Consider the following 16,980-nt stretch of genomic DNA (forward strand, 5'->3'; position numbering starts at 1 on the left):
TGGGGAGAATTGCTTGTTGCCAATTTAGAAGGAGTGGTCAGAGGTTTTAAATGCTGGACGCCCAGCTTTGGGCGTCCTCTTGGCTGCTTGCACTGGATCACCCGCAGTGGCGTAGCGTGGGGGGTGCAGGGGGGGCCGGCCACACCGGGCGCAACATCTGGGGGTTAGGGTTAGGGGGCGCAAATCCACGGGTTAGGGGGTGCAAATTACTTGCCTTGCCCCGGGTGGTGACAACCCACGCTACGCCACTGATCACCCGCCCACCCTCCCTGTATTGGGGGGGGGGGTTGTTTGCTTGACCTTGCTATGCCTGTCATGGGGTCATCTGCTTTGAGGCAGGGGCCTGGTAGGAATTTTGTCCATCTGGCTGATTGGCTGGTGCCATTTGGTTTTTGCCTACTGCGTAGCAAATCGTCCCAACTTGTAAGGTTGGCGGTTAGGCATTGGTTCAAATTGGTTGGTGGAGGGGTAAGTGCCTACCCCTCCAATGGTGGTGCGGAAAGGGAAATCCGTTGAAGGAATCCAGGGGCTTGCCATTCTTTTCGTCCTTGTCCCTGGCATCGGACTTGGGCCGTGCAAGCCACCAGGAGCATGCGGGTGAGAAGTGAGGGACTGAGGCCCAGCTTCATTTTCTCCCCAAAATTGTTTCCCTCACTGGCTTCCGCTGGAATCCGGAAGTCAGTTCTGTCCCTGGGCAAGGACAGATAGTCGGAACCAATGCCTAAGCAACCACTCACATGTGTGTATTTAAATAAAGTTGTGGCCAAAATCGTGCCAAAAACCTAAACAAAAATTGATGTGTGCATTATTGGGAGGGGGGGTGGCTTAGGGACCTCAACACGCAAAGCAAGACGCATCGTACACATAAACTCCGAGGGAAGGGCAATTGCTCTCTCCAGATGGACCATCCTCTCCCAATTTCTACTCAGCCCAAGTCCGAGCCCATGAATTCTAACTCAGCAGTTTCATGCTGACATCTCCATTTGAAATTTCCTAGCTGAAATCTGTTGCTGAAGGCCTAACTGGACGTGTGTTTATTAAATGCACATCGTCCCATTCGACTGTATAAAGCAGGGACTTTTATATTAGAAAAAGGGCACAGGGGAAGGGAGTGAAACCCTCAACTGCTTTACCTCAGTGCACTCTTTGTTCTCTCTCAGCCTAGCTCTAATATTGGAAGTAAGCTAGCGGGGATTATATGGTTTAAGCAGGGGTGTGTAAACAGCGGTTGGAATCTTTTTTGATTCTCTCTCCCATTTAGTCCTTTTGGAATAAAGGATTGCCCCTCTCCATTTCCCTGCCTTGCAGCTGAATGAACAAGCATGTCCTGTGTCCATGCACTTCTGATTTCTCCCTGCTCAGAGACACTGGAATATTGTTCCTGGATGCTACCATTTTTCATTCCTAATTTGTGTCCATCTATTATTCTCTTGTATAGAGACTTGTCTGATTTGGCCAGGCTAGGTAGCAAAAGGGGTTTGTTGGTGCATGGTGGCATATATCATATTAGAATGATATGGCCCAACCTTTTAGGGCCAGAGGGCACATTTGGAATTTTCAGAAAGCGCCACAGGTGCCAGTCACAAAATGGCTGCCCCGAGGTTGTGGCATAACACAAAATGGCTACCGTTAAGGCATGTCATGACAGAAAATGGCTGCCACATCCAAACAGACAAAGCAAAAAAGAGAAAGGATCAGCTGCTCCATCAGTTGGGGGGGGGAGAGGCACCCACATTGGCTAATGCCACAGTTACAGAGAGCAACAATTTGCACCTCTCCTCTGTTCGAAACAGATGGGAAGATGGTTGTCCAATCCTGTCATCCATTGAAATGTGGGCATATTTAAAGGGATCAGTGTAGGAGAGGCTGAGGCAGTGCCGACAGGAGCCGAGCAGGAAAAGCAATCAGTGTCTCATGCATTGTAGATTTTGAGGGGATCTTTTATTTATTTTCATTTAACAAAATTCAACAAACACAAAGCTTGATGGGGAAGGACTTTTTGTGGGGACCATGGGTGGCAGTGGCGGAAACACGGGCTCCTGCAGGCGCCCCATTGCCAACTGCCACATTAGAAAATGTGCCAAGTATAAGCTCTTAGTGGCAGGACCCATGTTTAATCAAGGGATAGTGTTGTTTGAGTAGACATGGTGACAGAATTGGCATCAGGATTGTAGTGAATGACATGCTTTATGTCCTCCTTATCTGATGAGATCCTTGGAGCAATAGAGACGCTTGAAAGAGTCAAAATGACAGCGGGAAAAATCCCTTTATTTTGTCATGACAAAAATGGTACAGACACGCGTTTGCCCAATGTCTGCCCCCGAATTCTGAGCGAGCCAGCTTTTTATACATTTGCAGAATACAATACCACCTGATTTCTCGTAAGCCACCTGATTTCTTGTAAACCACCTGATTTCTGGGAAATTGAAAGTTATAGTAAGTTCCTATTACCATGTAAGGTCTTGGTTTCCCTCCTCCCTGCCATCTCCCACATCACCACGGCCATGTGCATTCCTGAGTTTCCTTTTTTTTTTTTGGAGAAATATTTATTAAAGTTTTACAAAAACAAATATACAAAAACACATAATGAAAGAAAAAAAGAAATAAAAATAAACACACAGAAAAAATAAGAAAAATTAAAAACAATTCCATTTTTCATAACTTAAAACTCATTTGCTTGTTTCTTTGACCTCCTCACACCTCCCCTTCTTGTATTCCCATTTAAATAATCAAATCAGCAAATCCTTACCCTCTTTCATTTATCTTATCTCTATAACTTAACATTTTATAACTCTGTATTTTCATCCATTATCAATTCATTTTTGCATATTCTTATTAACTTTGTTGCTAATACCACTTATTTCCAATCCAACTTCATTTTAATTATGTTTTTACCTATTTATAACCCTTTTTCCATATTCTTTTAAAGCATTACAACTGGAAACCACTTAATTTCTATCCAACATCATTCTAACATTCATTAATTTTACAATATTTCTGTAGATAGTCTTTAAATTTCTTCCAATCCTCTTCCACCGACTCTTCTCCCTGGTCTCGGATTCTGCCAGTCATTTCTGCCAATCCCATATAGTCCATCACCTTCATCTGCCATTCTTCCAAAGTGGGTAAATCTTGTGTCTCTGAGTTTGCTTATCTCTTTACAACCTTCAATAATAAACATCTGAGCCTGTTCCATCAATGCCAGCCTTGTTCTCCTGACGGACCTCTCCTTTCTAAGAAAGGCCTTTGGGGGGTTTGCTATGGCCCTACAGTAGCATCAGCTGCTGTGCGTCCTGACTATTTGTTTTTAAGACTGGGAGCTGCCTGTGAAGATGGGCAGGCCTTTACTTCAGAGCGAAGGGTCATCTTCTATGAAAAGTCGAAGACCCTGGATGATGTGCTAAAGAGGCTTTAGCTGGGCACTGCCCTGATACTTTCGCCGCAGGATCTGTCCTGTAACAGGTACCTGTCTGGCATTCTTGGTAGGCATCTTCTCTTGCCCAGGAAGAGGAGACACTGCAGTTTTAAGTATGCAACTACGGTGTATGTTTGCGAAGGAATGCCTTTAAAAGCTGATGGCAGAAATTAAGCAAACTGAACCGTTTCACGTTTTCACTCTGGGAGTAAGTGCATTTGTAAAAATTCTGTCTGTTGAGAAGATGCAAAGGTGACAACCCCGTCCATTTGAAGTCAAATAATTCACAAGCCTCCGTTATTTCATCAGTGGAAAAGCTCAATTTCCCTTTTTAACACCCTTTCAAACTTACATTAGCCGTTCCCAACTTTGAAGAATATGGCATTTATTAATTGTTTAGCTTATTGCGTCGTTGGCAACACCAGATCTTGTCTCCTTACACTGTTCGTCATACATTCTTCTCAGAGTAAATGCAGGAATTCTCTTCTAAAGACACAAAAGTAAATAAGGTTATAGCATAGGGCTTGGCTATAGATAACCGGTTGCTATAACAGAGATAGGTAGCATTGAATGAATGATATAAGATCAGTAAGGCCAAATAAACTTATTTTCGTTAAAATTAGGTTTTTCAAAGATCGGCAGGAAAATTTCACACACATTCCCAAACGTACACAGTGTACATTTGTGGCATGACAAAACGGATGCTTTGATGGGTGTTGTTGATGCCTTATATCATTAGTATCATTATTAATCACTGAACTAATTATAGCCACCTGTCAGTAAATATGCCCTGGGCAGCTTATGAAAAAGCACAAAAATAAAAATAGGACATTGAGGCTGTAATCCTATTCACACTTACCTGGGAGTAAGTCCAACTGAACATGGTGACGATTACTTCCAAGTTAGAGTTGTTTTATGAGATGCTAATTAATATATTTTATTCAATTACTTTCACTGTCAGTGCCATTGATGGTAACTTTATTTTCGGTTCGTGTTGTACCAGCTATATTGTAATAATAGGAAAACTCCTTGGGAAATCGCCTGTATAAATATAGCCGTCATTCAGGATTTCTCAGGTGAAATCCTGAGCAATTAGCAAACCTCTGGGAAGCCTGCCCTGATGTCTGAAATTAAAATTTCCCCAACTCAGCAAAGTGGGAGCAACTGAAAATATAAAGCTCAGTCTTGATTTCTGGCAGCTAGGGTGGGGCTGTAAAAAAAATAACCTAAGCACCACCTCATATTTCCAAAATAAACAAGTGACAGGCCATTAGTAATGGATATTGCCCCCAAGTTCTTTGCTACAGTGGAAATCACGGTGGGAAGCCTGAGGAAGTGCTCTGAGGTAATTTCACTGTGAAATTATTTCTGAAGCCAGCTTCCTGGAAATCTTTAAACGCCAGGTGCTATTCTTAGAACATTACTCAATTGGTGAATATGTTGACTGCAAATTTCAAAAGCAAGGGATGTGTCGAGGGAGACAATTTAGTTTGTTCAGACCTGGTGTGACCTTTCACCTGCCAAATTGGTAGCATTCAATCCCTTCTTCTTCTTATCCTGCCTCTCTCACAGCTTCTAATTGGGGAGCTTGAGGAAAGATGATAATAATTCCTGTATAGGAGAAAAATAAATGCCATTCTGACAGGAATAAGTCTTCACAAACCAAAGTTGTTGTTGTTTAAAGATTAGCTTCTAGAGTCCCGGGAATGGTAGTTTGTTATGGGTGCTGGGAATTATAGCTCTGTGAGAGAATTTTTTGGGGGGGAGCCATGTGCTTTAAATGGATGGTGTGCATGTAGTTAATGTGCATAGTACCCAAGGCCAGCCAAGCTGCTTTGGCACATAAAGCCAAAATCCCACGAGTTCTACTCCTTCTCCCTAGCAGTAAAATTACAATAACTTAAGTGACTAATCATTTTTTGCCCTTTCAAGACTCTTTCAATCAGCTACCTGAGGCAGTCACCTCACTATGCACTATGGTGGGGCCGGCCCTAGCACTTTTCACCATACATAGCTTTTTTGCAAAGCAGCTCCACAAAATAAACCTTCCAGCAGATAGAAAGCGATCCTACCCAGCCTTCAGACTTCCTCCCTGATTTGTCAACTTTATTTGGGTGCACTTTTAGATTTACATAACCTTCACATGAAAAAACATATCTTAGTGGCAAACAATAGAAAAGATCACAATGCCCTTAGAGTTCAGATAAATCGAGAGGGAACATGTTCCCGGGTTTATTTATTAGAAATAATATTTCAAAACTAAAGGTAATGTATTGTATTGTCGTGCTCTTTTAGATAACATTTTAAAGCCAACATATCCTCTGAATTACACCAGTTATTTCCAAACAGATACATTACATTCCCATAAGAATTCAGCTGTGAAGCTTTTTCAGAGTTATCCCTTTATGAATGGTCAAATGCAGGAGACACTGTTTGCAGGAAGAATTCACCAAAAAAAATTCCTCTTTGACATTCCCTCATCTCTTTGTTTCTTGTTAGTAGCCTATAGATTTAGTCCTTCTACGGTTTCAGTTATTTTTCTTCACCCTCTACAGTGGTACCTCGGGTTACACACGCTTCAGGTTACAGACGCTTCAGGTTACAGACTCCGCTAACCCAGAAATAGTGCTTCAGGTTAAGAACTTTGCTTCAGGATGAGAACAGAAATTGTGCTCCGGCGGCGCGGCGGCAGCAGGAGGCCCCATTAGCTAAAGTGGTGCTTCAGGTTAAGAACAGTTTCAGGTTCAGAACGGACCTCCGGAACGAATTAAGTACTTAACCTGAGGTACCACTGTATTGTACTTTTGCAAATTATTCTATAGCCTTTGTTCTGTCCAGTTTTGCAAACCGTACCGAAAGCTCTACACTGAGGCTACATTTCAAGGAAAGAAAGCTCTATTCTGGCAACATCAGACGTAAATTCCAGGTCTACTAAATTCTGCTCTGCTTCAGCAGAACCATCTGGAATATGTGCCAGATGTTGGTTACTTTATTGGGAAGCTTCAGGGGGATCCATTTGAGAGACCATCTAAGGCGTAATTAGACTAAGGAACATTTGTTTCCCCAGCTGTCCTACTTTTAAAGTCTTCTCTTGGACTATTCTGTTAATTCAAAATCACGTTCACCTTAGATGCTCCAGCCTAATGAACTTGGGAAAGGAACTGTTTTAAAAGTTAAGACCACCTTGCAAGCAGTTTTCTTGTAATTGTTCAACCCTACATGCTGTTTCCTCAGGGGGGCTCTGGCAGAATTTAGCCTTGCCTTAGGTTACACCCGATGTTTACAAGCTCAAGGATGCAGTTACGTAACTGAATCTATAACAGGATTATGTATGGGTCACACTCCTATAGCCCAAACCAGGATGCTCCTAAAGGCATGCTAATGCAGATGAAAAGTCTAGGTTATTGAAGGACGCACCCTTGAGCTCTAACATCAATATCAACTCAGTACCTAGTTGGTGAAAAGGTGCTGCAGTGGTCTGTCTTATAGAAAAAAGAAACTGTATCATGTAGAATGGCAGACCTTCCAAGTGTACCTATTTTCCAGAGACAGCCCCAGATTTACAGAAGCCATCCCAGTTTCTGATTTGAACCCAGAATGTCCCTATTTGCGTCAGAGAAGTGGAGGGTATGGAGTTATGTGACCCCCAAGCCAAGGAGATAAGTAACTATGCACCCTTTAGAAGACATCTGAAGGCAGCCCTGTATAAGGAAATTTTTTAATGTTTAATGTTTCATTGAGCTTTTTCATATGTTGGAAGCCGCCTAGAGTGACTGGGGCAACCCAGGGCTGTCTTAAGCATATGCGGTGCCAGGGAGCAAAGATCTGACCGGTGCCGCCCCGCCCCCCCAGTTGCCCATTCCCAGGTGCGGAAGAGGGCAAAGCCGGCCGGCCAGCCGCCTCAGCGTCTCACTGGCTCGGTTGCCCCCGAACTTGCTGCGCAGAAGAGCCCGTCGCAGCGCTCTGACCAACAGGTGGGCTCTTCCCCGGACTCAACTATCGGGTCCCAGGCTCTCGGCCTGGCGCCCCTGAGAGCCCGGCACCTGGGTGCCCCGCACCCCTAGTGCCTATGGGCAAGATGGCCCTGAATAGGACTTTCCTATTTTCATTGGAGAAATGTTGGAGAGTATGGAATGGTGGCTTTAAATCCTGTCCTTCCCTGATATCTATTTGAAAGATGCCATTCAGAATCCATAAAGTTCCGTGATAGATTTGTTAGTAGTCCCTCTACCATGCAATGTGGCAAAACTGCTTTTAAAATGGAGGAGAGTTATTTTTTATTATAAAAAATGCCAACCACCCAGTTTGTGGTATGACATGGAGATCACATGTTCAAAGAAAAATGATTCTACTGTGTGTGTGTAAGCAGCTTTTTAGACCCCAGCCCTCAAAAGGAGCCAGTTTGTGTACCTCGTCTACTTTGTGTACTTCATTGTCTTGGTTCCTTTCCATTTAATTAAGTTAAGTTAAGCCTGATATATGACTGACCATTTCCTGACACCAGTATAGGAAGCTGTCCCACATGTCCCATGTGCTGTATCTGGCATGGAGCTCAATATTTCAAAGCTTTGAACCTAATATATAGCTTGAGGTAGAGACACGGGTGGTGCTGTGGTCTAAACCACTGAGCCTAGGTCTTGCCGATCGGAAGGTTGGTGGTTCGAATCCCCAGACGAAGTGAGCTCCCATTGCTCGGTGCCAGCTCCTGCCAACCTAGCAGTTCAAAAGCACGCCAATGCAAGCAGATAAATAGGTACTGCTCTGACGGGAAGGTAAATGGCGTTTCCATGCACTGCTCTGGTTTCGCCAGAAGCGGCTCAGTCATGCTAGCCACATGACCCAGAAAAATTGTCTGCGGACAAACGTCGGCTCCCTCGGCCAGTAAAGCAAGATGAGCGCCGCAACCCCATAGTCACCTTTGACTGGACTTAACTGTCAGGGGTCCTTTACCTTTAGGGAACCTACCCACCCAATAGGCAAATAATGTTTCTTCCACATTGGAAATTTCCAGTCTTATTATGCAGGGTTGGCAAGTACCTTTGTGGGCTCTGTGGAACATATAGTTGCCCTGTGGTGGCATCAGCATGAAAATCGTGTTGTCCGTGGCTTCCAAACCAACCTGATGCTCTGAATTTAGGTCACGTTTGCACGCACTTAAAGTGTGTGGCTTCCCCCAGAAAATCCTAGGAACTGTAGTGAGTTAAGGGTGCTGGGAATTGCAACTCTGAAACGTAAGCTACAGTTTTTTATGACTCTTTGGCGGAAGCTAAAGAGGACTCTTTGGTGGAAGCTATGTGCTTTAAATATACGATGTTGATGTGACCTAAGATAATGCCATGCAAGGGCATGTTTGGGAACACATACCCTCAAATATTTAGCAGCAGGGTACCGGTACGTTGAGGCCCTTCAGTTATTGAGAGGAAGCATTAATGCTGTGAGAAAGACTTTCAGTGCTGGAGTCTTGCTCTGAACTCCTGCTGAACTCTTTCTCCTGCAGAAGTATTACTGAGAAGCTTAGTTTGATCATGCCCTGAGACGATGCATGCATTTTGCCATTGCTCTTGCCAGGAACCTGAAAAAGCCAGGGAAACTCCGGGGTTCCTGCCAAATATCTTCCCAATACCAACTGCTGCAACGGGGCGGGTAGGGGGTGGCGTCCCAGCTCTGACATATATATTTAACAAATTGCATAGGTGCAAGCCTAATTAGTCCCTGTAACTTCTCCCAAATCTAAAGCAAACAGACACATCCTTTGCATTACCCATATTTTTTGCTCTATAAGACGCACCAGACCACAAGACGCACCTAGTTTTTGGAGGAGGAAAACAAGAAAAAAAAATTCTGAACCTCAGAAGCCAGAACAGCAAGAGGGATCGCTGAGCAGTGAAAGCAGCAATCCCTCTTGCTGTTCTGGCTTCTGGGATAGCAGTGCAGCCTGCATTCACTCCATAAGATGCACACACATTTCCCCTTACTTTTTAGGAGGGGAAAAGTGAGTCTTATAGAGCAAAAAATATGGTACTTCATTCTGGAGTCTGGATGGTAATGAAAGTGGCTTCTAGCAAGCCTCTTCTCCTGGGAATTCCAGCAAGCCTCTTCTCCACCTTTCCCCTTGAAGAATGTCTCAGTCACCTGGCTGCGAGTTCTGCCACTATGCGGTGGGAATCTTGTACTGACAGGTCTGTAACAACCCAGTACTTGATTATTATTTTAACGTTAAAAGGGTTCACTAAGGGCCAAGTAGCACACCATGGTAGAAGCATAAGTTGCAGCTATACCGTTGTTTTTCCTTTAATGAATTATAGGTGAAGGGTGTCTTTATTGGTACCGCAGCATACACAAAGGAGGTTGATACCTTCCTTCTCCAAACATGATTGGGACCAAAGACACACCCTCTTCTTGTACGCCTGTGATGCTTAGAAAATAAGTTCCCATTAGTGCCAAGAAGTAAACCTATTTCTGTCTTCCAGCTTACCAGCCAATGAGTGCAAAAGCACTGAACTAATTAAAAAGCACTAGGCAGATTTTAAATGACATAATTTCATTTTTTGTTCATATTCCCTACAATAAACTCACAACATTTTTTATCACAACATTTTTGGCTAAGGGACAGTGCTGGATTTACGTATAGGCAAAACAAGCTATAGCTTAGGGCCCTACTCTCTTCGGGGCCCCCAGAAAATTCAAAGAAAAAACACACCTGGATGTACATTTCCAAAATATAAGATAAAAAACAAATAAAATAAAACCTACATACAGCAACAGTGTTTTGTGCTGTGTAGGCTCCTATGATGTAAGTAATGGGCCCCTCCTGCTAGCCTGCTCCCTAAAATATCACTGGTTTGCTCATTTCTATATACAGGGGTACCTTAGTTCTCAAACTTAATTCGTTTCGGAAGTCTGTTTGTTGTTGACAGAGGACAGCTGGACATATAATGGGCCCCATTACCTTCAGTAGCTTAGGGCCTCATCAAACCTAAATCCTGTCCTGCTAAGGGACAGTAGACCTTTGAGTCATAACTTACTGTGTACATAGATGGGAGGTTACTTGTTAGCTTTCAGTATCTGCAGCCAGGTGAAAAGTGCATTCAATGCTGAAAACCTCTATAACTGGTTCCTCCCCGCTCCTCCCAAAAAACCACATAGCTTTCAAAACTCTTCTTACTAATTTTTTCCATGACAAGCCAACTCCTCATTTCTTATCTTGAGTTTTTCTGATTAGTAGCTGAACACCTGTACAATGCTAGGATTTTGATAAAGCTGCAAGAGCTCAGTTTTATAGTATCCAGTTGCACTTGCAATGTAAGATTATAAGATTATATACTATATATAATAAGGTTACCAGATGTCCCCATTTCCCGGGGACAGTCCCCAGATTTCCAAATCAGTCCCCTGACAAAATCCTATCATTTCCTACTGAAGTTGAAAAGTGTCCCCGGATTCACTGAAAAACATCTGGTAACCTTAATATATAAGACAGCAATCTTAAAAGTGCTTTGACATTTGGAGAAACTTGCGGTTGTCTGTAGCTCATCCCTGTGGGTGGCAAAGCCATCTTGTGTGATGGTTTCAAGGAGTGCACAATTGTTATTTTGCCATTCAACAATTTGCAAATGCTTAGCTATACCAAATCAAGTGCCTGAACTATGAGTAGTCGATTGCAATTAGCTGAGCTTGGTGTGTATGTGTGTGTGTGTGTGTGTGTGTGTGTGTGTGTGTGTGTGTGTGTTTGACCTGAGGAGGTGAATGCAAATAATTAAAACTCAGAGAGCTCAGAATAAACACCAACCTTTTGATCAGGTAGCTTAGCAGACTGTGGCATTAAAAATAGTATCATTCTGGGCTGGAAAGTTCAAAATGTTGTATTGATTTAATTAAAGGCTTGCTAATTGGCAATGGCTATGAAGAAACTGGGGATTGGACGGAGCCAGTATGTGGAAGAAAACTCAGGGTATTTTTTCCAACATTTAATTAGCAGAACAGTATTGCTATACAAATGCATGGAACAGCCACCTGTCAATGGGAACAGCTAAATATGGTCTCTTCAATGTGCCATTTAGACTTGAACTTTAGATGGGGGTAAATTGAAACAACTAGGGTACGGACTATAGCAGGAGCAAGAAGGTAGTTTCAGTAAATTCCAGGCACAGCTGAGGCGTGTATTGGAAAGAAAGAGGCAGACACCAGTCACTGGGTGAAATTAGGACACAATTTTGTTTCTTTGTGGGCCTGAAAAGGGGTCTGCAGCATCTGTCTTCCCCACCGCAAAACACCCACTGCTGAAGTGATCTGTGATGTTTATACCCCAAGATGAAAATCCATGTGTTTCCCACCATCTGACAAAAGGCTGAACAAATATGCATTGGGTGAAGAAAATAAGAAGTGAATGCTTTCCCTCCCCGTTTGTCCTATTTATCACAGATCTCCTCAACAGCCTCTCATTCAAGGCTACGAAAGTAGCAAGGACTGCAAAATCAGGATATTATAAAGCTGTTTTATATTTGAGGTGGAAAATCCATCAGAAGGTGACCTTAACTCCTGTATGCAGTTCTATAACAATATTCTCATCTGGTGAAATTACGAATTACTAGGATGGCAAAATGTTGAGAGGCAAAATCAGCTCATGGTGGCTGTTCCACAATGCTGGCTTTGAGACATTTTGGCACCTCTGTTGAAAACGATACTTGATCTGATCTCCACCCACCCTGCTCGGTAATGATAGATTAAGAGGAAGGAAAGTGCTCTCCTTCGGGGTGGGATCTTCTGCTCGACAAAACTGCTTCTTGATAATGCTGGTTGTGTTCCTGCTCTTCAAAAGAGCTATTGTGTGAATATTCCTTGTGGTACTTTAACTACAAAAGTTTGCCTGCATCTTCGTGACATCTTACTTGTTTAAAAGGCCTCTAATCAGCTTCCCTAGCTATCTTGCCTGCCCAAAGTGCAGAGAAAAACTAACACACAACTAAAATAGATTTGAAAAGTATTTCCTCCCCTACAGAAACAAGGTTTGCAATCCTGTGTACACTACCTGGGATCAAGTCCCCTTGAACTCACTACTTCTGAGAAGAAATATATGCTCACTCTCCACAGATCGTGACACTAGACTCCTGCTTTGTTGCTTGATAAAGTGATAATTTCCCCACAGTTCCAAGGTCTACACTACAAAGAATAGAATTACAGTGGAACCTCAGTTTTTGAGCATCTCGGAAGCTGAATGTTTCAGAAGTCGAACTCTTCCGTTTTCGAACGCTTCCGTTTTCGAACGCGCCTCGGAAATCGAATGGCTTCCGCCATGTGTTTTTCTTTTTTTCTCAATGGATTTTGCCAACTGCCCATTGCGCCTTGGTTTTCGAATGCCTCAGAAGTCAAACGGTCTTCCGGAACAGATTACATTTGAAAACCGAGGTTCCACTGTAGCACTTTGCTGAGTGTAACACACCTGTTAAATTTACCTGAGTTTCATATTAACACAAAGAACTAAAATATCTAAATTTCTCTGTCACTGTATGAGATTCTGCTGGACACTTAAAAAAACAAAAAAACAAAAAATGTTCTGGTTCTGTTTTTTGCTTTTAAGGCTATTGGACGGCCACATCTTCCTCCCTACTGGTCTCTGGGGTACCAGCTCTCACGATGGGGGTATCCTGACATTGGTGCAGTAGAACAAGTTGTGAAGCGCATGACAGAGTATGGCATCCCCTACGTAAGTGGGCATTTTGCAATGTGTATTTAAATTGGTTTTCCAGGGGGAAACAATGAACAAGAACAGATTGTATTCCTAAAAGAATAGTATTGATAATGTTTGTTGGTATTATATTAATTGTATAATTGATCAGGCATGGGATAATTTCTGTACCAGCTTTTATTATGGTATCAGCCTGAGCAAAAAGGTAAAACTTAACCTTTGTGCTTTATTCTTCTTAAATGCAACATATTTCTGTTGCAATTGCCAGGATGTCCAGTACGGAGACATTGACTATATGGACCGTAAGCTGGACTTCACATATGACAAAGAAAAGTATGCTGGCCTACCGGAATTCATGCAAGAGTTGAAGAAGGATGGATTGCATTATGTCATTATTCTGGTAAATGAGCTTAAGTACTAACCTTGTTTACATTGCTTTCATTCATACAACTTACTATATGAATTGTGGCATTGAAGCAAAGATTCTCTCTCTACTTTCTTTTATAACAGGATGCTTCCCCCCCGCCCCACCCTGGGTAATGTACATTGTACTCTCAGTATGCTCTGTCATAGCTGTCAACTTACAGATTTGAAAATAAGGGACCAGCAGCCTTGAAAATAAGGGATCAGCAGCCAAAATAAGGGATCAACAATTACTTTGATAAAATACATATTTTGTTGCGTGCAAATGGCTATAGATACCTATTAGGTCCATAAATTACCATATAGCATATATTCAACACAAAAAACAGCAACAATTTGTTGTTGACAAAGGACAGCTGAACATAGAAAGGGCCCCATTACCTTCAGTAGCTTACTTAAGGGACATCATCAATAAGGGACAGCAGCGGGACATGGCGCTGGGATAAGGGACTGTCCTGCCAAATAAGGGACGCTTGACAGCTATGTGCTCTGTTCAGTTTTTTTCTTTTCTTTTCTTTTTGGGGGGTCCCTAGTGAAAATATGAGAATGGGAGGGGTGGGAAGTGAGTGAGTACTGTGTGCGAGAGGAAGAAAACACAAACACCATTATGGATTTGGGGGGGGGGGATGCTGTACAGCAGGGATGGAGGGACATCAGGCCTGGAGGCTACATGAGGTCCTTTAAGCCTCTCTCTCTCTCTGGCTCTCAGGACTTACCCCTCATTGGCCCCTCTCTGTGCCTTCCTCAAGTGCCTCACTGGAAGGTATCCTCTTGCATCCGATGCTCTGCCTACTTTTGCTTTTAGCCCCACCCAGCTGCCAAGACCACATAACACCAGTCTTGAAAGACCTACATTGGCTCCCAGTACGTTTCTCATCACAATTCAAAGTGCTGGTGCTGACCTTTAAAGCCCTAAACAGCCTCGGTCCAGTATACCTGAAGGAGCATCTCCACCCCCATCGTTCTGCCCGGACACTGAGGTCCATCGCCCAGGGACTTCTGGCAGTTCCCTCGCTGCAAGAAGCCAAGTTACAGGGAACCAGGCAGAGGGCCTTCTCGGTAGTGGCACACCCTCCCATCACATGTCAAGGAAATAAACAACTATCTGACTTTTAGAAGACATCTGAAGGCAGCCCTGTTTAGGGAAGCTTTTAATGTTTACTAGACTATTGTATTTTAATATTTTGTTGGAAGCCGCCCAGAGTGGCTGGGGAAACCCAACCAGATGGGTGGGGTATAAATAATAATAATAATAATAATAATAATAATTATCATCATCATCATCATCATCATTATTGGCATGGTACCCCAGGGGAATGCGAGCCTTGGGTTTGAAAAAACCTCCCCATTAAAATTCTGTTATACATCCAGCTCAATGTATCTCTCTGTGAGGGTCTGCATGAATATGGAAAAAGGAATTTTCTGACTACCTTGAACCCACTAAAACCACTGCTTTGGATTTTGTAAGGGGGGGGGGAGTACATTGGTTGTCATGATCATAATCTGTTCATAAGGCAGAAGGAAGTTCTTAGGCCATCTTGTGCCCTTTAAAGCACATGTTACCAGAATGGTGTGGGAGCTACTTCTGTGAAGCAAGATTCTTTACTGCTCTGGAAATATCTGTTGGGAGGAGCCACTGAGACTGGCCAAGTGACATAGTTCCTGTTCATGTCAGCCTCAGGGGAACCCCATCCCTCTGACTGTCATGGATGCTCAGATGAAATGTGCGGCATAAATGCATAAGCATCATTATAAAGCTAGCCTAATAGTTTCCCTCTAAATGCTAGCCTAATATTTCATCTCTAATTCAGAATCCATAAGCATGCCAGAAAACACAGTTCTTCAGTTTAGTAAATCCATCACCAAAGGAAGCACATTAAGAATTCTTAATGCATCCTGCAGACTAATAGGACCTGGTGTTATAATTGCAAGAATACCGATTAAAGCTGAAGAGCACTTTTTGCTTTCTCCCAAGAGCTGTGCTGATGAAAACATGTCAAAAATGGGTCTTTACTTAGAATGGAAGGGGGCATAATCTAGGGACAAATGCAAATGTTCTCAGCCACAGCTGCCTCTGTGAGCTGCTAGGAGGAGAGAGACGGTCTACTCCTCTATTCTAGAGACCGATACATGCAGAATAAACTCATTCCCTTATTAGGAGGTGAACGTGTGAATGGCAAACGCATTTCAGTGTGAAGTGCTAGCTAGTAATGACTGACCAGGAGAGGGGTGTGGTGGTTTTAATGAACAGCTCAGTGAAGACAGGGTTATGGTGTAGCTACTGTGAAAATGGCAAATGCCCTGCTAGGGATGAATAGCAAAGCAATCAAGAACGAAACCGCCATCTGAAAAATGAATTGCTAGAAAAGGTGAGGCACAGGACAATCAAAATTATCGCTAGTCTGGAGCAACTCTCCTATGAAGAAAGTTCATCATGTTTGGAGCTTTTTAGATACAGTGTTTCGCAAACTTGGGTCTCCAGCTGTTTTGGGACTACAGCTGCCATCATCCCTAGCTAGCAAGACCAGGGATGATGGGAATTGTAGTCTGTAAACAGCTAGGGACCCAAGTTTGAGGAACACTGGCTTAGAAGAAATGTAAATTAAGGGGGAGGGACATGATAGAGGTGGCTTTAAAAGAGAATTGGATAATTTCATGGAGGATAAGACTGTTAATGGCTACTAGCCATGATGACTGTGTTCTACCAGTTGCTTAGGAATCACGAGTGGTGTGGGTGCAATTGCACTGATGTCTTGCTTGGGGGGCTTCCCATGGGCATCTGGTTCTCAACTCTGAGAACAGTGTCCTGGACTAAATGGGCCTTTTGCCTGACCAGGCAAGGTACTTGCTATGTTCTGCCTATGCATCTATGATAATTAAGTCAGCGTATAAAGCCAAATAGGGACGCGGGTGGTGCTGTGGGTTAAACCACAGAGCCTAGAAGGTCGGCAGTTCAAATCCCTGTGACGGGGTGAGCTCCCGTTGCTCGGTCCCAGCTCTTGCCAACCTAGCAGTTTGAAAGCATGTCAAAGTGCAAGTAGATAAACATACCTACCTTCATCTACTTCCTCTAGGTATGTTTGAATATTTTTAAGGATTGTATGAAATGTATGTTTGTATATTCGCAATATGTGTGTATTAATGCTGAATTATTTTAACAATAAAAACTATTAAAATATTTTTTTTAAAAAACAAACAAACAAAGTGCAAGTAGATAAATAGGTACTGCTCCGGCGGGAAGGTAAACAGCATTTCCGTGCGCTGCTCTGGTTCGCCAGAAGCGGCTTAGTCATGCTGGCCACATCACCCGGAAGTTGTACGCCGGCTCCCTCGTCCAATAAAGCGAGATGAGCGCCGCAGCCCCAGAGTCGGCCACGACTGGACCTAATGGTCTGGGGTCCTTTTACCTTTACCTTTATAAAGCCAAATTAGCTATGCAGTTGTACCCATAATGCTA

At 43.2% G+C, this 16,980-nt stretch overlaps 1 protein-coding gene across 1 annotated transcript in view; it reads left to right on the forward strand.

The window, feature by feature from the left end:
• The window catches only part of LOC310744140 (sucrase-isomaltase, intestinal-like), a 94,233-nt gene that overhangs the window by 36,974 nt on the left and 40,279 nt on the right, over nt 1-16,980 (forward strand). Inside the window, exons 8-9 of the mRNA XM_083575076.1 lie at nt 12,993-13,118; nt 13,369-13,500. Coding sequence (XP_083431202.1) covers nt 12,993-13,118; nt 13,369-13,500 — 258 coding nt within the window. The remainder of the gene's footprint in view (nt 1-12,992; nt 13,119-13,368; nt 13,501-16,980) is intronic.

Source organism: Podarcis filfolensis, assembly GCF_964270895.1.
Source record: "Podarcis filfolensis genome assembly, chromosome: 10".
Classification (NCBI taxonomy): domain Eukaryota; kingdom Metazoa; phylum Chordata; class Lepidosauria; order Squamata; family Lacertidae; genus Podarcis; species Podarcis filfolensis.